Raw genomic sequence first — 20,338 nt, forward strand, 5'->3', positions numbered from 1 at the left:
AGATGAGAGAACGAGGAGGAGGAGGTAGGGAAGAGGGAGGAGGGGAGGAGGAGATGAAAGAAAGAGGAAGGAGAGGAGGAGGAGGAGATGAGAGAAAAAGGAGAGGAGGAGGAGACGAGAGAAAGAAGAGGAGGAGGAAGAGGAGGAGGTGAGAGGAGAGAGGAGGAGCAGTGGTGTAGTAGTCTGTGATTCAGTATACCTAATTACCTAAGTAACTAATTACCAGGAAAAGTAGCCTAACTATTGCGTTACTTTTTATAAAATGATTAAAGGGATACACCAACATTTTTTTTTTCATGTCTTGCCTCACTCCCGAGTCCATGACCAGCAGATAGACACCATCCTTTCCACTGTGCGTGCAGTAACAAGGGAGATAGAGCCGTATCGCCGTAATTAGCTTAGCTCAAACACTGGAAGTGTATAGGTAGTGTTAGCCTGCCTCCTACCCGAGCTCTAAACTCTGTAAATATATCACTTTATCCACATTTCAAACATGTTTAGGTGAGAAAGTAGCCGTTTAGATCAGCAGTGTGTCGTTAATTTGTCTAAATACCAGCTGTTTACAATTTTGTTGGGACGAATTCGGCACTACTCAAGCTAGCCGTTGTGACCAACGCACTTCTGGTTACTTTCACAAAATAAAACACCCGTTGCCCTTTACATACAGAAAACCATGACGATAGAATTTGTGCTTTTACTTTGAAACAGGAAGCTAACCTACCCTCGATGTAGCTAGCTTGAACCAAAGTAAAGCGTCTTTGCTTGAACCCTCCGTTTTGACCGATCTGGTCCCGTTAGCGGCATTTGACCGCTCAAGATGCCTTACCGGAGAGTTTTGTCAGCTCTGAGACGAAGATCGGCCGCCGGTTTCCCTTTAGAGTTGCTGAAGAGTTTCTCTGACGACTTTAGGTGGAGGCAGGCTAACACTACCCATACACTTCCAGTGTTTGAGCTAAGCTAATTAGCAACTTTAGGTGGTAGGTATTTTGGTTCAAGCTAGCTACATCGAGGGTAGCTTAGCTTCCTATTTCAAAGTAAAAGCACAAATTCTATCGTCATGGTTTTCTGTATGTAAAGGGCAACGGGGGTTTTATTTTGTGAAAGTAACCAGAAGTGCGTTGGTCACAGCGGTTAGCTTGAGTAGCGCCGAATTTGTCCCAACAAAATAGTAAACAGCTGGTATTTAGACAAATTAACGACACACTGCTGATCTAAACGGCTACTTTCTCACCTAAACAAGTTTTGAAATGTGGATAAAGTGAAATATTTACAGAGTTTAGAGCTCGGGTGGGAGGCAGGCTAACACTACCCATACACTTCCAGTGTTTGAGCTAAGCTAATTACGGCGCTACGGCTCTATCTCCCTTGTTACTGCACGCACAGTCGAAAGGATGGTGTCTATCTGCTGGTCATGGACTTGGGAGTGAGGCAAGACACGGAAAAAAAAAATGTTGGCGTATCCCTTTAAATATGTCAAATTACTTGGACTTGTCTCCCCTAACCATAACCTCCTGTTTATCTGGAACTAACCAACTCCTCTGATAAACGGCTTCTTTCCAACCAGTTGATGAACTGAAATTCAGTGTATAAAACTATAGCTGCACTTGAACATTTGTGTTATTATTTAGTGACAGGACTTTATTTTTATTACATTTACATTTTATCGTCAGTGACGGTAACGGCGTTGTAACCGGGGAAACGGGAACGCTGTTATTCCATCACTGTCGATCCGGTGTGAATGAGGCGATGAGGCAGCAGCTGGTTATAAAAAGTCAATTTATTTTTACATCAGAACAACAAACAGGTTAGAGAGGAGGTGGTGGGATTGGGGGAGTGAGGGGGTCTATCAGTCATAAATAAAGACAAAGAACTGACTTTAACTAAATAAATACACAGAGGGAGGGGGTCCACACACACAGTCACACACAGTCACACACACACCGACTGGAGAACAACAGTCGACAACAACAGTCTAAAGCAGGAAGTCAGAGCAGTAGTCACAACAGAAAAACTACAAATCCACAGAGTCAGCAGCAGCTCCGCCTCTTAAAGGAACAGTCACACATTTCTAGACTCTTTTTTTTGTCTGTGTGCCCCCCCCTCCCCCCTCCCTAAACTAAACTAATCAAGTCTCCTAATGAGTTTCTGGATCAATAACCTGCAGAACTGACGTCTCAGAAATGTTGAACTGTTCCTTAAATCCTCGTCGTTCTCCTCGACGACCTGAGCTGCTCACAATATTAGAAACAGCTGCACACAGTGTTTTCTTAATATAGAGTGGCCGTCGTCATGGCGACCGCTGCTGCTGCTGCCAAAACTAAAAAAAAAAAAAACTGTGACAGTTTTTGAATTGAAAAAAAAAAAAAAAAATCTTTTCAAACAAACTTTCACCTTCAGGAAAAATTAATTAGGAAACTGAGAATTAATCAAATTAATCTGATGAACGTGTGAAATCCCACGACAGTGAATGTGACGCAACTGGACCCATTACATTTTATTATTCACCTTGGACGTCACGTTTCTCTTTGAGGTTTAGGTTTGGCGGCGCAGGGTTTCCATAGCGACCGCAGCACCAATAATCACCAGTCGGATCAATAATTGTCCCTGAGCAAACGAGCTGAGGCTTCTTCAGTGGTTTCTGTTTCTGTGGGGGCGGAGCCTCAAACACAACGAGTAACTTTAAGTGGTTTAACGTTAATTTAACGTCTGTTCCTTTAAAGGGCGAAGGAGTGAAGGGAAACTATCTAATCATCTACACCTCGATACCCCCACCTCCCCTCCGCCCCCTTGGACCAATCAGAAGACAGGACGGCGGTGAGGTGAGGTCAGCGGCGGCGGCTCAGTGGCGGGAGCGCTTGGCGGCGGGAGCGGCGGCGCTGCTCTCTGATAGGCCGAGCCGGGCGAGCTCCGAGTGGAAGAAGTGCTGCAGGCGCAGGCCGGCCTTGGCCTCGTTAGTGTGGCGGGGGTTGTACTGGAGGCAGTTGGAGAACATCTGGTCCACGTCCGACACAAACTCACCTAGAGACACAACAACAACAACACAACCGTCAACAACAACAATAACAACACAACCGTCAGCGTTTGAGCTAAGCTAATTAGCGATGCGTATCTCCCTTGTTACTGCACGCACAGTGGAAAGGATGGTGTCTATCTGCTGGTCATGGACTCAGGAGTGAGGCAAGACACGGAAAAAAAAAGGTGGTGTATCCCTTTAAATATGTCAAATAGAGGGGCGTGTCTACTCAGAACCAACCAAAAAGGGGCGTGTCTACTCAGAACCAACAAAAAAGGGGCGTGTCTACTCAGAACCAACACAGAGGGGCGTGTCTACTCAGAACCAACAAAAAAGGGGCGTGTCTACTCAGAACCAACAAAAAAGGGGCGTGTCCACTCAGAACCAACTCAGAGGGGCGTGTCCACTCAGAACCAACAAAAAAGGGGCGTGTCTACTCAGAACCAACAAAAAAGGGGCGTGTCCACTCAGAACCAACACAGAGGGGCGTGTCCACTCAGAAACAACTCAGAGGGGCGTGTCCACTCAGAACCAACAAAAAAGGGGCGTGTCTACTCAGAACCAACAAAAAAGGGGCGTGTCTACTCAGAACCAACAAAAAAGGGGTGTGTCCACTCAGAGGGGCGTGTCCACTCAGAACCAACAAAAAAGGGGCGTGTCCACTCAGAGGGGCGTGTCTACTCAGAACCAACAAAAAAGGGGTGTGTCCACTCAGAGGGGCGTGTCCACTCAGAACCAACAAAAAAGGGGCGTGTCCACTCAGAACCAACTCAGAGGGGCGTGTCTACTCAGAGGGGCGTGTCCACTCAGAGGGGCGTGTCTACTCAGAGGGGCGTGTCTACTCAGAACCAACAAAAAAGGGGCGTGTCCACTCAGGATCAACTCAGAGGGGCGTGTCCACTCAGAACCAACAAAAAAGGGGCGTGTCCACTCAGAACCAACTTAGAGGCAAGGCAAGGCAATTTTAATTAGTATAGCCCGTTTTTACAAACAGTTTGAGGGGCGTGTCCACTCAGAGGGGCGTGTCTACTCAGAACCAATTCAGAACCAACTCAGAGGGGCGTGTCAGGTTCCTTGTTTTAGACATTTTTGTCTCTGAAGAACTTTCAAATGTGCTGGATTTATATAGACACCAAGCACAGAGACAAAAACTGTGTCTTTTACCGTCATGACGTAGTGGATCACTGGAACCAAAATGAACCAATACTCGACATTTCTTATGTGTTGTTATTGAACCAATCAAACTGTTTTTTCAGCAAGAAACGACGCATCCTGATCCACATGAGCAGAGAATTGTGTAAAATCTTTAGGGTGAAAACGCTGAAAACGTTTCTCCACCACTGTAGCTATAGACGGACAAAGTTTCACAGAGTTATGACACCGGTATTGATCCTGTAAACAGGGATATGAATTAGCAAGTTTCTCTGTGTTCATGTGAACGCAGCATCCTGAAACTGATCCGTGATCAGTTCGAATCTGTGTTGTTCTCACCTGCCGTCTGATATTCACAGTTGTTGACTTTCTCTCTGATGGTGCTGAGGGCGATCGGCTTCTTGATGATGTCATAGTAGTCGGGCACCTGCACAGGTAAACAGAGACAGTGTCAGTGGTGGTCTGCATCTTCACCGGCCTCATGATTCAGTTCGGTTACGATTCGATTATTCGATGCTCCACATCCTCAGGACGCGTCTGTTCTGATGATACAAGTCAACAGTGTAAAACTTTAAAGGTGCATTGTGTAGGAATTCCTCCCATCTAGCGTTGTGGTTGTACATCTCAAGCAACTCAGTCGTATTTTTCATGCTGCATTCACCTGAAATTGGGCAGGCGGCAGACGGACGACAGCCACTGCACGTAACGGCATAAACAAGCCTCTATGTTGTCATGGCGATGTTGTATTGTTTACCCGACCCACGTTTTACCGTCTTTCTCTGGACTTCTGTGACTAAAATGACATCTGGTTTGTTAGCGACGGCCGTCTGCCCGACTGCAGGTGAATGCAGCATCAGTGTAACGCTCCATTCCTCCTCACTGCGTTACCGCGGTGACTTTTCTTTTTTTCTGTCCTTTCAAAATAAAGGACTCGTTTCTGTCCTTTATTTTGAAAGGACAGAAACGAGTCCTTTATTTTGAAAGGACTCGTTTGTATGCGTCTGTCCTTTCAAAATAAAGGACTCGTTTCTGTCCTTTCAAAATAAAGGACTCGTATGTGTGTGTCTGTCCTTTCAAAATAAAGGACTCGTTTGTGTGCGCCTATCCTTTCAAAATAAAGGACTCGTATGTGTGCGTCTGTCCTTTCAAAATAAAGGACTCGTTTGTGTGCGTCTGTCCTTTCAAAATAAAGGACTCGTTTTTGTGTGCGTCTGGCCTTTCAAAATAAAGGACTCGTTTGTGTGTGTCTGTCCTTTCAAAATAAAGGACTCGTTTCTGTCCTTTCAAAATAAAGGACTCGTATGTGTGTGTCTGTCCTTTCAAAATAAAGGACTCGTTTGTGTGCGCCTATCCTTTCAAAATAAAGGACTCGTATGTGTGCGTCTGTCCTTTCAAAATAAAGGACTCGTTTGTGTGCGTCTGTCCTTTCAAAATAAAGGACTCGTTTTTGTGTGCGTCTGGCCTTTCAAAATAAAGGACTCGTTTGTGTGTGTCTGTCCTTTCAAAATAAAGGACTTGTATGTGTGCGTCTGTCCTTTCAAAATAAAGGACTCGTTTGTGTGCGTCTGTCCTTTCAAAATAAAGGACTCGTTTTTGTGTGCGTCTGGCCTTTCAAAATAAAGGACTCGTTTGTGCGTGTCTGTTCTTTCAAAATAAAGAACTCGTATGTGTGCGTCTGTCCTTTCAAAATAAAGGACTCGTTTGTGTGCGTCTGTTCTTTCAAAATAAAGGACTCGTTTGTGTGCGTCTGTCCTTTCAAAATAAAGGACTCGTTTGTGTGCGCCTATCCTTTCAAAATAAAGGACTCGTATGTGTGCGTCTGTCCTTTCAAAATAAAGGACTCGTATGTGTGCGTCACTTTAGCACATAGCACTTTAACTAGCACTGTAGCACTTTATAACTCCTCAGTAATCTTCTGGTCCCCTTACCCACTCTTTTAACCGTCTATGGTCAGTTAACTGGTGGTTTATGTCTGTCGTTCATATATGTTGTGTGTAAGATGTCAAGGTGTTTTATTGTCCTAGTTCTGCCTCTTGGACTTTTTACTTTTTGTACTTTTTATCGTCATTGTTTTTTATGTCTAACATCAACCTGCCAATGGGACTGGGGATGGAAATGAGCCACTTGGCTACAATCCCACATATTTACATGTCAATGTCCATCAATATGTACTGTTCCCATTTTTACAAAAATAAATAAATCTGAAATCTGAAATCTGTCCTTTCAAAATAAAGGACTCGTATGTATGTGTCTGTCCTTTCAAAATAAAAGCCGTGTGTGTGTGTACCTGTGTCCTGGACACCAGCTTCATGAAGGGCCAGCTGTCCTCGTGTCGGACCAGCTCCACCGTCAGCTGCTCGCAGGCCGACAGCTCGTGGACGCCGTGGTTCCTCCCAGAGGAGCGGCGGCTGGAGGAGGAGGAGGAGGAGGCGGAGGAGGAGGCGGCCGGGGGGAGGACGGGTCTGGAGGCTTTGGGAGGGGGCGGGGCTTCTGTGGAAGGAGACGGGAAACATTAGAGCTCTGTTAAAGAGAGTAAGGACAGCATTGGTTCAATGGCAGCGCCTCCTGGTGGAGGAATATGGATTTGCAAAAGAACTGACATCTCTGCATTGTTGGTGAATGAGCAGTGTGGTGTTTTCAATAATTTAAGGACATTTATAGATCACCCACGTTAATAGCATCATTGAGGATCCTTTACAGATAAACATTAACACATAGGAGAGTAAAAAAAAAACTGTTGTCATGACATTAATGTTTCAATCTACATTTTGTAATAAACTAATTATAAGTATAATCTGATATGACCAAGACACCTAAAAACAAAAACACGGCCGTTTTCATCAATTTACAGCAAGTGGGCAACACACATACATTGGAGTGAATGGGTTTTCTGGGCGCTTTTGCAATACCCATATCCTGCCACTAGGGGGCTAAACCCTTAAACCCTTAAATCCTTATTACCACGGGAGTCAATGGTGGTGTCGTTACTCTCTTTTCCTGTGCTCTAGGTAACATTAATGTGTGTTTACACCTGATTCCTCCTCTCAGTCTGTCTGTCAGGTGTGTTTAGCTCCGCCCCCTGCGCCCACGGGTCAACAGGATTGGTTCCTTGTGTTGGTGACGTTTGCTGCGTGCTGATTGGTTGGTGATGTGTTGCTGCGTGCTGATTGGTTGCTTACCTGTCGTCGGTGCTCTCTTGCGGGACTCGCTCTGACCCGGTGACGTCTTGGCGTTCCCGTTCGGCGCCAGGATCTCGTGGCTCAGTCGGGCGCTGCTCCGACTCCCGGAGCGGGGCGGAGCTTTGCTGCCCGACGACGCTGCTGCCGCCTTCGATGGGGGAGGCGTGGCCTTTTTACCTGACGACCTGATGGAGAAACAACAGAATCAGCTCAGTGGCACCTGACATAACTGAGATAATAAAAATATAATATTAAAAGAGACTGTTGCACAGAAGTAGAATGAAGATAACCAGGTTTGACTCATCCTCTTGTGTGAATCCTGTCTAAGGCCCTGTTGACACCTCAACGCTCGCGGATGAAAACGGCAAAATATTTGATGGGATGTTCCTTTCGTTTACACGGCGGCGGTGTTTTCAGGGCTTGAAAATGCAAAAAAGTGAAACCAGCCTCCAGAGTGGAAATCTTAAAAACGCTCCGTCGTTGCGTCCCCATGTAAAGGGTGAAATCACAAAAGTATGCTCCGATCGCTACGACCTGAGGAGGGGACGGAGGGCAGCGTTACAACAGCCGGCGTACAGCCTGCCGCAAATCAAGAAGAAGAGGAAAACATTCTGGGATGTACACAGGCGTGTGGACTTGGTGGTGTTGTATGTTGTGTAGCCGCCTGGCGTGCATACAACATTGAATTCTGTGCCGTGTAGAAAAACAACAACAAAAAAGTGTCACATGTCACGACTTCCTGTATCTGGCCCTTCAAAATAAAAGCCCCATAGCCTTTCATATACAGTTGAGTCATATTGATTTTGACTTAATTTTGACAAGACACGGCTCCAAATTTTTTGTTTCCTGCGACCAATCGACCAATGAAATTTTGGTCGGCTAATGATTTTTTGGTCGACCAGTGCTTGGTCGACTATTTGGGGGTAGCCCTACTCTTAACAAATATTTAGGTATTTATGATATTTGCTTCAATATTTTGTCCAATGAGGGTCCGTGGTCTAATTTGTGTCGGTTCAGGGTCCTAGATGTAAAACAGTTTGAGAACCTCTGGTTTATTCGTCACGTCCCCGGTGTAAAGGCCTCAAACTGAGTCCCGGCTGAATTCAGACAGGAGAACATGAAAATCCCGTCTTAATTTTGTGCAACAGCGCTCGGAGCTGAACAGATACTGACTTGGAGGCGGATGAGGTTTTCCCTGCTGCGGTTGTGTTTTTGGGCGTGGTCTGCTGGCTGCGGGCCTTCGGGGGCGGGGCCTGGCTCCTCTTGGTGCTGCAGGAGAAGAGGAGAAGTTGTTGTTATTATGTACAGCACTTTGTTTCAGCTGTGGTTGTTTTAAAGGGCTTTATAAATAAAGTTGAGTTGAGTTGAGCAGTTGTTGACTCTGATCTCTGACATGTGACTGATCTGGATGTTTCCACACTCACCTCACCACCACCTCCTCCTCCTCCTGCTCCTCCTCCGACTCCTCCTCTTCCTCCGTCTCCTCCTCTTCCTCCTCAGACTCCTCCTCCTCCTCCTCTTCCTCCTCGTCGTCGTCGTCCTCCTGCTCCTCCTCCTCGTCGATGGAGGAGCGCTGGCGGGACGGGACGCGGCTCGATCTCTGTTTGGGTCGACAGTCTGGACAGAACCAGTCGCCCTCGGGAACCGACTGAGAGAAAAGAACAGAACTTGTGTCTAGAGCCGCAACAATTCATCCATTAATTAAACAATAATCGATTATTAAATTAATCGTCAACTATTCTGATAATCTAATAATCAGTTTGAGTAGTTTTTCCAAAGGGATAGTTCAACATTTTGTCAAATTGGCCCATCACCATAATCCCTATAGTCATAGCAGTAGGTTCGTTACCTTTAATTGTCGGTGCAAGCTGTTTTTAGAACGGCGGAGCAGAGCCGTGAGCTGCTCAGAGCTACGCTACGGAGGCTCATTATGGGATTTCTTAATTGGTTTCCCTCATCAAACTCATCAAATACACAATCCAACAACTCCACAACGCTCTGGTGGACAAGTTGTGAGCTGCACATTCACCACGCTATGAGATAATAACACAACGTTACCACACAGAGTTGTTGTAGAGGGAAATACATAGACTGTTGATGAAAAACTGTCCCTGAAGGCAACACGCATCAGTGGTTTTGCATGAATTTCCCTCTAAAACAACTCTGTGTGGTAACGTTGTGTTATTATCTCATAGCGTGGTGAATGTGCAGCTCACAACTTGTCCACCAGAGCGTTGTGGAGTTGTTGGATTGTGTATTTGATGACTTTGATGAGGGAAACCAAGAAATCCCATAATGAGCCTCCGTAGCGTAGCTCTGAGCAGCTCACGGCTCTGCTCCGCCGTTCTAAAAACAGCTTGCACCGACAATTAAAGGTAATGAACCTACTGCTATGACTATAGGGGTTATGGTGATGGACCAATTTGACAAAAATGTTGAACTATCCTTTTAAGGGAAAAAGTCCAAACTCTCTGATTCCAGCTTCTTAAATGTGAATATTTCTGGTTTCTCTGTTGCTATGACAACCCCCCGGTGTGTCGGTACCTTGAGGCGGGGTCTGAGACAGTGCGTGTGGTGTCCGCGGTCGCAGCCGTCACACAGCAGCATGTTGTCGGCGTCTCCTTTGCGTCTGCAGATGCGGCAGCGAGCGTTGAGGACGGAGCGGGACCAGAGGACGCTCCGCTCCAGAGTGGACAGGTGGACAAACACCTGAGGACAGAGGTCAGAGGTCAGAGGTCAGAGGGCCTTCGGTCCAATCAGCTGCTTCACTCTCACTGACCCACATGATTAATCCAGGGTTCCTACAGCTTAAGTCAACTTAAATTTAAGACTTTTTAAGACGTTTTTAATGCCACTTGAAATGAAATTTAAGACCGACTTCACAATAAACACAAATGCAAAAAAAAACGTCACCACATCTATTACATAAAAGGGTTAGGGACAATTTTACCCACTTTCCTATGTGGTCCAAGGTAAAGTGACTGCTACATGAATGATTGGGGGAAAAAAAAAACTGATTTGGGAGCTGGTGGCGGTGAGAAATTTAGCGTTGCCGGCCGCCACTAACTTCTCTATGTCGAAATGTTACCAATTATTTAGAGATTTGAGACTAATTACAACCATAACATACCACTTACCAAGTGTTAACATTTTTAAGACGTTTGAAAAATTGATTTAAGACATTTTAATGCCAATTAAGGCCTTGTTTTTAGATTAATTAATTCAATGCCTTTTAAGACTTTTTAAGGATTCGTAAGAACCCTGTAATCAACTACGACTTCATCAACTACAAAACTCTTTAGATTACGTACAGGGCAGCAAACAGAGACCTTCCTCATAACTTACAAGGTTTATTCATAGACAGAAGTGACCCAATCTGAGTTGAAACATGTTATTTAGGCAAAGGAGTTTAGTTTAGTTTTAGTTTTAGTTTAAGTTTATTTCGGACATGTTAAAAGAAATAAAACATAATACAGAAATGGACAGACATAACAAACAAGACTTTGCAAAGACAACATATGAACAAAAAAATAAAATAAAATAAATTGAAAATAAAGATAATTTGATTTATTTATTTTTTTTCATATCCGAAAAGGAGTGGGAAGAAGTAAAACTTATTTACTCCCACCCCTTATTCATAAATTATCTATCAAGTTATCTAGTCATTATAGTCTATACAATAAATTAATTTATGAGTTATTTAACTGGATTTATTCTAATATATTATTATATACGTATAGATTTATTCATCATTATTAATTTATAATATGATTACTAATCTTTATCTCTCTATATAGTCATATACATATAAAAACAAAGGCAGAGGAGAGTGAGAGCTCGGCTAAAATCCTTTTCTATCTCAGTCACTGGTGTCAAACAGTGGAACAAACTAGATGAGGAGGTTAAAAAAAAAATCAAGAAACTTTACTTTTGAAAAAGAAATACAAAACTCTATTCTAGACAATTATAAATGGATTTAAACCCAGAGAAAGGGGTTTAAGGTTATTATGGACTGGCTGTCTGGAGTCTGTTGTCTTAGTTCTGAATGGTAATCGGGACGGGAGCTGATGAGCTTTATGCTTCTCCCGTTTTCCCTTTCAGTCATGTTGCTTGTGGAACTGAAATTGTGTGTGATGAAGTCTGATTCAATTAACATGTCTGAAATAAATAAATAAATAAATAAATAAATAAATAAATAAATGACCCCGACGGCCAATCAGAGGTGTTGTACTGACCTGAGACAGACTGGAGCAGGACTGCAGAGACTCTCTCCACCGCTCCGACACCGTCTTAGTGACGCGGCCGCTGTCGCTGCCGTCTGACAGAGAGCACAGAGGTCAGAGGTTAAAGTCACATGGTAAATCGTAAAGATTCCTAAATACCGTCACTTCCCAAATAAGATTATGTTGGAACCATATCGGCTGATGTGCGCAAAAATAAAGGTGAATGCTCAGATACTGGTCCATTTAACTAACCTAACATTGAATCGGTAGGAATTTAAATGTTAGCGTGTCATTTGTATAAAAAAACAAAACACAAAATAAACCAAAAAATGATTAAAATAAACGTAAACATTTGGTATAGATGACAATTTATGACCTGAATATTTCAAACACTTCCCCTGGGGATTAATAATGGGTCATATATTAATAGATACTTGAAATATTTTGTGTAAACAATGAGTAATGTAATTATATTTTGACTATATTTGATTTTACACATTCATAGTGTTGTGAAATAAATTAATGCATAATAATCGTGATAATCGTAACACCGTTATTATTTCTCTGACAATAATCGTACCAAGAAAATTTGTAATCGTGACATCCCTAGTCACATGGTCACAGCTGTAGCCCCGCCCCCCGCCAGTCTGTAGCCCCGCCCCCCAGCGCCATGTAGCCCCGCCCCCCCACCGGTCAGGAAACACTCACCATCACTGGCCTGGTCCTCGTCCTTCTTCTTGCTCTTCTTGGTCTTCACGTCTTTCTTTGAGTCGTCTTCACCTGTGTGAGTGTTTTTATTTTATTTTAATGTTTATGTAACGGGGGACGATACGTACAACATTGCTACAAAAAATAGAAAATGTGATGCATATAAGACGTCTAATGTACAGTCTCTGTCCCTGTCAGGCTTTAGAACAGGATAAAATATACTGAATACAATAAATGCAATGATACAAATACAGTGGATAATACAGTGAATAGGTACCATGAATAAATAAACACAGCTGAAAATTTCAGATTAAACAATTACACAAGTTAAATTTAACATTAAACATTAATAAAGTGTTGAACTGTATTACTCTCTATTCAGAGGACTAATGGAGGAATATGGGTTATTATTAGACTGTCCTGTATCTCTAGGATTGATATTGTACTGCTGTTACTCCCTTTGGTGCAAATATCTATTCTCCATGCGATTTCTCTTTATGGTATTTCTACTGCTTGTATTTCAATTCATAGGGTCCTATGTCAGTGAATGTTTTGTTGGTCCAGAGCAGCGACTCACCCAGAGGAGCTTTGAGGAAGCGTCTCTCGATGCCTTGCTCGATGTGAGTCAGAGCCTGAGCCAGGACTCGTACGGCGCCGCTGACGACCTGCGGCGTCGCACAGCCGCTGGCGCCCGACGCTCCGGACTCAGCCTTCAGCTCCTGGAGCCTGGACACACACACACACAGGAGGTCAGAGGTCAAACACACACACCAACACTAACTCCTCTCCGTCTCATTCACAGGTTCACACGTTTTATACATTTAACCAGGTTGTTTCTGTTTATTTCTCTCTCAGCTCCATTATTCTAGTTTAAAGGTCAAATGGCTCTAAATTATGAAACAATCTCATAAATTGTAAAATGTAATCTCTTACATCTTGATCTCTACATGCTCAGAAATTATGACTAATTATAAAACGGAAAGGTGAAATCCGGCGATCTGATTGGTTGTTAAAGGGATAATATCATTTTTTTAAAGTGTGGTTGTATGATCTCCAAATAGCCCCTAAGTACTTTAATTGCAGTAGAAGACTCTCTGCACTCCTCCCGTTAGCAACGCCAGCCCATAATAGCCCTGCCCAGAGATTTACAACATACAGTGTTGTGAACAGACCCAAAGAAACGGCCTATTTTCGTGGCCTAAAAGAGGTTTTACCTGAAAAAAAATACACAGTTCCATTGTTCACTATAATATAATTTTTTTCCAGCCCTTCAAAGTGCAGGAAAAACACTGTTTTTATTTGGAGCTAACCAACTCACGTATCCCTCCGCCCAGGGTTAGCGCCCGCCGATCAGCAGTTGGTTAGGTCCAAATAAAAACTGTGTTTTTCCGGCACTTTGAAGGGCTGGAAAAAATTATATTATAGTGAACAATGCAGTCCGTAGCAAAAGACAGTTGATGTTTTTACAACGTTAACAAACAGACTAAAGTAGAATTCACATGTTTAAGGTGAACTTTCACCTCCGGGGAGTTTTAACATTTGGGATTCAGCAGTGTTTTCCAGGACAGATCATCGTTACCTGTCTTTGTCTCTTGGTCTCTGGTTCTGGTTCTGGTTCTGGTTCTGGTTGGTCTCCACCTCCATGGCCTCCACTCGTCCGTTCATCCCTCCGTTCTCTCTGACGTCACTCAGCTGCTCGTAGTTTCCCGCCTCCAGCGCCGAGCGCCACAGCTGCCGGTCCATCACCTGGAGGAGGAGAGGGTCAGCTCACCTAAGACCTGTGTGTGTGTGTGTGTGTGTGTGTGTGTGTGTGTGTGTGTGTGTGTGTGTGTGTGTGTGTGCATGCATTGGCACTGCCCTCACGATTCAATTCGATTACGATTCAGCAGGTAACGATTCGATTCTACCCTACCCTACGATGCATTGCGATGCATCAAAATTCTACTGCACAACACGGCAAATTTTCATTCATTCGTCATGAGATATTGAACAACAGATTTTATCGGCTGCTATGTGTCTATTATCACTCTGCTGTATCTTTGACATAAATGTCATTAAATTAAATAAAATTGAATGGTGGGCTACAGGGTATATTGGATATGACATTTTCAAACCTGAAAAGAAAACATAAATCACTTCTAGGGCTGCCCCCAAAAAGGAAAAAGAAAGCCAGCGGCAACACTGCTACTGCTGGTGTGTGTGTGTGTGTGTTAGAGTGTGTGTGTGTGTGTGTGTGTGTGTGTGTGTTACAGTGTGTGTGTACCTTGAGCGTTCCCAGCGTTCCCTGGTGGATTCGGTCCTCGATGTCCAGCAGCAGGTCTCTCAGCCTCACCTCCATGAACGTCTCGGCTGCAGCGGTGCATTCTGGGACGGATCGGGACGACTCCGGGTCATCTGACCATACAGGACAGGTGTGTGTGTTACAGGTGTGTGTGTTACAGGTGTTCTTGCACAGGTTAGCATACATAGATATAATTATGTAAGCACAGTTTCACAAAATTTGCATACATAAGAAATGTATGTAAGCATAAAAAGGTCACCAGGCTGGCTCGCCTCCAGCAACACTCACATTCACAACGATTCATGATTCATGATTCAAAACTGCTTATGACTATAGGGATTATGGCAATGGGCCAATGTGCCAAAATGTTGAACTATCCCTTTAATCGTGTCATTAGAACTCCTAAAACGCTTATGAAACATCTGCTTGAACCAGTTGAAGACAACGTTGTTATGTTCTCTGAACATTAGAGACTCAGGATGTCTGACAGGATCTGACTTTAAACTATATGAATGTAAAAGTTATTAAAGGTCCAGTCTGTAAAATGTTGGTAAAACTGTGACATCTAGTGTTCAGATTCTAGATTGTAGAATATAATATAATATAATTTATTTAATCACACAAACACTATGCTTATTGCTTTGATAATTGTTGAAATTTGCTTTTTTATTACTAGTTTAGCTTAGTTTTTTTTAATTCATATTTATTCTAGATTGGTATTTTAGATTCGCAGATTGTTTTATTGTTTTTTTTTAATGTTTATTGTCTGTCTGTCTATGAGAGTAACACAATTTCGATTCTCTTGTGTCCCGTACATATTGTGGAATTGACAATAAAGCTGACTTTGACTTTATGAGTGTGTGACAATAAAAACACATTGAAAAATAAACCAAAAGGGTATTTATAGTTTCTGACCAGGAGGTTTTACTTGGCCAGTGTGTGTGTGTGTGTGTGTGTGTGTGTGTGTGTTACCTGAGTGTGTGTAGTGGTGTTGGTCCGCGCTGAGCAGCAGCTGAGCGATGCGGTCTCTCTCCTGCTGCAGCGCCTCCTTCAGGCCGCTCTCCCTGTGGCCGCGGCCGTTCAGCGCCTCGATCAGCTGATCCACTTCCTGCAGCGAGCTGAAGAACGACCAGCGGTTGGGACGCGTCACCGGGACCAGGGGGGGGGCCGGGCTGCACAGGGGGGAGGAGGAGGAGCGTTGTGATTGGACGAGCAGACACTTTAATTACAGCTCTACCAGGAAGAGTTCAGGTTGTTAAAGGGACAGTGCCCAAAGAAAATGTAGATTCAACTCTGAAGAAAATTAATAAATAAACCGGTGGGACAAGAAAAAGAAGGAGAAGGAGGAGGAAAATGAAGAAGGAAAAAGAAGGAGAAGAAGGAAAAAGGAGAAGAAGGAAAAATAAGTAGGAAAAGAAGAAGGGAAAGAAGAAGAAGGAGGAAAAAGAAGGAGAAGAGGAAGAAGAAGAAGAAGAAGGAAAAGGAGGAGGAAAAAGAAGGAAAAGAAGGAGAAGAAGGAAAAAGAATGAGAAGGAGAAAGAGGGAAAAGAAGGAGAAGGAGGGAAAAGAAGGGGAAGAAGGAAAAAGAATGAGAAGGAGAAGGAGGGAAAAGAAGGAGAAGGAGGGAAAAGAAGGGGAAGAAGGAGAAGAAGGAAAAAAAATGAGGCAAAGGGAGAAGAAGGAAAAAGGGAGGATAAAGGAGGAGAAGGAAAAAGAGGAGGAAAAAGAAGGAGAAGAAAGAAAAAGAATTATAGCTGCTGCGCAGCGATGGGTCGGGTCCGGGCTACTTTTGGGCAAATTTAGGCAATTCTGAGCAACAAACAGGAGAACAGGAAGACAAGACAGTTGACCTTATAATGTTCAATTTGCATTAGTTGAGCATCGAACCCACAACCTCTGGAATCAAAGACTGTTGTCTATCGTACTGAGCTAACTGACAAGTGGCATTTAACAGTGGCTTAGAGGTAAAATTCTGATATGTATTTGTCAAACATCTACTGTGACTCTAAGATGTTAGGAGCCTTCGCACATGGTCCAGTCCAAACTATTTGGATTTTTAAACTTAGAAGCTTGCTGTGATGCCACCATTAGGACTTTTGTCTTGTGTTTCGTGTTGAGGACATCTGACATTTTGATCTGTCATTGTCATCATCACCCTTGCTGGGTCTCGAACTCACAACCTCTGACACCAAGAACCAGCTCCTAACTCGCTGAGCTAATTGGCTGGTAGTGAGACCTGCTGTGTAGCTTCATTTATCCACTCAGGTGAGTCAGTGCCCGGGCAGCTGTTGTGATGAAATGGTCAAAATGTCACAAAAGAAGGACAAGAAGAACAACGTCGTCTGGAGCTTCCTACCTTCCCTCGGCCGGCTCGTCCTTCACGGCGTCGCCTGCCTCCATCTTGGCGGGAGTGGTAACCGTGGTAACAGGTTTGGGGCGCGGCAGCAGCATGTCCTCCGTCAGGCCGAAGCCGTCGTCCTCTACGAACAGCGCCGAGCCGGAGGGGAGGAGCCAGTAGCGGCGGTACAGACGGTCGCGGCCCAGCGGCTGCAGACAGGTGCAGGCCGCCGCCTTCTGGAGCCGCCGCTGCAGCTCACGCACCTGGAGAGGAGAGGGGGGGGGGGGGTCTGTTACCTAGCAACCAGCGGTGGAGGGGTCTAATGTGTTGTAGTGGGTAAACTGGTTTCTAGGTGGTAAACTGTTCAGACTTGTATCACATAGACGCTGCTTCTCTAACTGTTTTATATCAAGGACCCAAAACTGACACAAATTAGGCCACCAATTTTGAAGCAAACACCAGAAATACACAAACAATCAATGTACGGTTAAATTAGGCGTAGCTACATTTTTGAAAGATTATAGAGAAATTTCTGGAAAAAAAGTGGTACAATTTCTCAATAAAAAAAGTTGAAACATTTCTAGAAAATAGTGGTAAGATTCTCACAAAAAAAATAAACAAAAAAGTTTACAAATTTTTAGAAAAAAGTGGCAAAAAATGTATTATTTTTTAAATCTGGTAAAATTTCTCAGAAAAAGTGGTAACATTTCTAAAAAAAAAGTGAAACAATAATAAAAAAGAAGTGGTAAAAGTAAAAATAGTATATAGTAAATAGTAAAATGTTTTTTTTAAATTGAGAAGCAACTGGTAAAATTACTCAAGAATTCTAGAAAAAAAAAAATTTAATTACAGAAAAATGTGGTAAAATTTCTCAAAAAAGGGGAGGGGCAAACAATAATACAAAATCGGTCAAATTTGTAAAAAAAAATAGTAAAAAGTAGAACAGAAAAATTTTGAAGAAACTGGTAAAATTTCTCAAGAATTCTAGAAAAAGTGGTAAAATTTTTTAAAAATTTATAGAAAAATGTGGTAAAATTTCTCAAAAAAGGGAGGGGCAAACAATAATACAAAATGGGTAAAATTTGTAAAAAAAAAAAAAAAGAAAAAGAAAAAAGTAAAACAGAAAAATTGAGAAGAAACTGGTAGAATTTCTCAAAAAAATTCTAGGAAAAGTGGTAAATAATAAAAAAAAAAAAGTAAAAATAGTATATAGTAAAAAGTTTTTTTTTTAATTGAGAAGAAACTGGTAAAATTACTCAAGAATTATAGAAAAAATACATTTTTTTTTTAATTATAGAAAAATGTGGTAAAATTTGTTTAAAAAAAAAAAGTAAAAAGTAGAACAGAAAAATTGAGAAGAAACTGGTAAAATTTCTTTAAAAAATTCTAGGAAAAAGTGGTAAATTTCCAGAAAAAGTAGTGGACCCCCTTGAACCCTGTCAACCCCCCACTTTGAGAACCACTGACATTTACTTTAGATAGTTTTGTTGTACTGGCTATACTGAAGTATTTATGTATTTACAGTGAGTATACTGAGTAAACCAGCGGCCAATCAGATGAGTTGGTTAACGGAGAGAGTCTGACCTTCTCCTGCTCCTCCTCCTGCTCCTCCGCCGTCAGGGAGGGGGGGGCCGAGGGGGCCGAGGGGGGCGGCCGGGGGTCAGAGGTCACCGGCTGCTGCTGCTGCTGTTTTCCTGTAGGGGGGGGGAGGAGGGGGGGTGAGGGGGGGAGTCATGACTCAGCAGAACTGAAACTGACTCAGCAACATGAAGCTCTCTCTCTGTCCTCGTCTTTTACCTTTCACCTTCTTCTTCAGGGAGGAAGAGTTCTGCTCCTCATCCTCAGTGTGGGGGCCACGCTCACTGCACAGACACACGTCAATAACACGTTAATTACATGTTAATAACACGTTAATTACATGTTAATAACACACTAATGTCACACTGAGGTTTGTCAAATCCACTTTTATCCAGTGATTTAGTGATTTATTATTCTGTCAGTTACAGATCAGTGTTTCATCTCGGGTTTAAAGCGACTATGAGGAGTTTCGGAAAGCAAAGTGTCTTCAGACTACATTTCCCATGAGCCTCTGCGACTCAGTTCCTTCAGGACAGCCTTGGAGCCTTGGAGCCTTGGACGTGCGTTCAGTTTGGTTTTTAAACTGTGATATTCTCCTACAGAGTTGGTGGTTTAACCTTTTATTTAGTTCTTATTAGTTAGAACTTACTAAGAACTAAATAAAAGACTGCCTTCTGCCAGAGACAGTAGGAGCGTTTCCATCAACCCTGAAAATGCGTAAAACCTAAATATCACAATTAAAAGCTGCTAACGCCTACATTTAGAAAAACCTCTCACATTTCGCCAAAACATCTTAATGCTCTCATGAGGAGGTTTTTCAGACGTGTCGATATAAGAGTGTATCTGGAAACACTTGTTTCTCATTTCCACATCTCTCCAGGACTTTTATCTTGTGAAACTCTGGGATGGAAACGCTGCTACTGTCTCTGCTGCTGATGAGGTGAACCAGCTGCAGTGACCTCCACCAGCCACCGGGGGGAGACACTGCTCTGCTGCTCTGCTGCTCTGCCTCCAGCGCTCACCACCAGACCAGCGCTGACATCACAGACATGACATCATCACTCTGTAACGGTTACAAAGCGTTTCTTCTTATGATTATTTTAGTAAAAGTTGAAAGGTTGTAAAGGTTCATTTATTTATTGTTTGTACTAATATAATTGACTTTACTGGAAGCAGTTTAAAGCTCAGTAGCATTAATAAATAATAATTAATATTTAGTTGGTGCTCTAAGTCCTTATAGTGCAGTGTTTGTCTGTTACCTCAGTTAATTTAAAGTCAGTTCCATTTAATTTGTGAACATTTTAGTCATTAACATTAAAAACACACTCTATTTGGTGGTAAAGTAAGAGGAAATGGGGGAAAAAACAGAATTCTCAAAAGTTAAAAAGGAAAAAACGGAATTTGGGAAAAAATAAAACAGATTTTCTGGAGCTCTAAAACCTTGATCTGTTTTCTTCCAACTCCCAAGTTGAGGAGCAAACAGAGAGAGACGGTCTCTGCTGGTCAGACCATGTGTGTTTCGGTCTGGTCCCAAGCTTCTGTGTTTCAGTATCGATAAAGTATCAATCAATCCATGTCCTACCTGTGTGTCTGTCCTCCTCCTCCTCCTCCTCCTCCTGCTGCCTTGGCCTCCTCCTCCTTCAGCTTCTCCTCCTGCTCCTTCAGTTTCTCCTCCTTCTCCTTCAGCCTCAGCTCCTGCTCCCTGAGGCGCTCCTCCTTACGCACACGGACCCTGACACACGGAGAGAGACGGAGAGAGAGAGAGAGGTCATCATGACACATAAATAAACAAATTCAGATTACTTTCAGTACTCAACTATTCGTCTCCTCGTCTCGTTGCCCAAGCCTTTTCAAGAAAACTGAAAA

At 43.1% G+C, this 20,338-nt stretch overlaps 1 protein-coding gene across 1 annotated transcript in view; it reads right to left on the reverse strand.

Annotated features, from left to right (window-relative positions):
* Positions 1-1,759: 1,759 nt before the first annotated feature.
* The window catches only part of baz1a (bromodomain adjacent to zinc finger domain, 1A), a 34,739-nt gene continuing 16,160 nt past the window's right edge, over positions 1,760-20,338 (reverse strand). The window contains exons 13-29 of the mRNA XM_085768155.1: positions 20,055-20,204; positions 18,692-18,756; positions 18,479-18,588; positions 16,913-17,157; positions 15,529-15,728; positions 14,539-14,669; positions 13,855-14,021; positions 12,853-13,001; positions 12,276-12,347; positions 11,580-11,662; positions 9,889-10,053; positions 8,769-8,992; positions 8,518-8,613; positions 7,345-7,529; positions 6,453-6,652; positions 4,505-4,592; positions 1,760-3,018 (exon numbers count right to left, since the gene is read on the reverse strand). Of these exons, the coding sequence (XP_085624281.1) occupies positions 2,840-3,018; positions 4,505-4,592; positions 6,453-6,652; positions 7,345-7,529; positions 8,518-8,613; positions 8,769-8,992; positions 9,889-10,053; positions 11,580-11,662; positions 12,276-12,347; positions 12,853-13,001; positions 13,855-14,021; positions 14,539-14,669; positions 15,529-15,728; positions 16,913-17,157; positions 18,479-18,588; positions 18,692-18,756; positions 20,055-20,204 (2,509 nt within the window). The 3' untranslated portion in view covers positions 1,760-2,839. The remainder of the gene's footprint in view (positions 3,019-4,504; positions 4,593-6,452; positions 6,653-7,344; positions 7,530-8,517; positions 8,614-8,768; positions 8,993-9,888; positions 10,054-11,579; positions 11,663-12,275; positions 12,348-12,852; positions 13,002-13,854; positions 14,022-14,538; positions 14,670-15,528; positions 15,729-16,912; positions 17,158-18,478; positions 18,589-18,691; positions 18,757-20,054; positions 20,205-20,338) is intronic.

This window comes from Trachurus japonicus, chromosome 22, assembly GCF_045865225.1.
Source record: "Trachurus japonicus isolate A0001 chromosome 22, Traja_1.0".
Taxonomy (NCBI): Eukaryota; Metazoa; Chordata; class Actinopteri; order Carangiformes; family Carangidae; genus Trachurus; species Trachurus japonicus.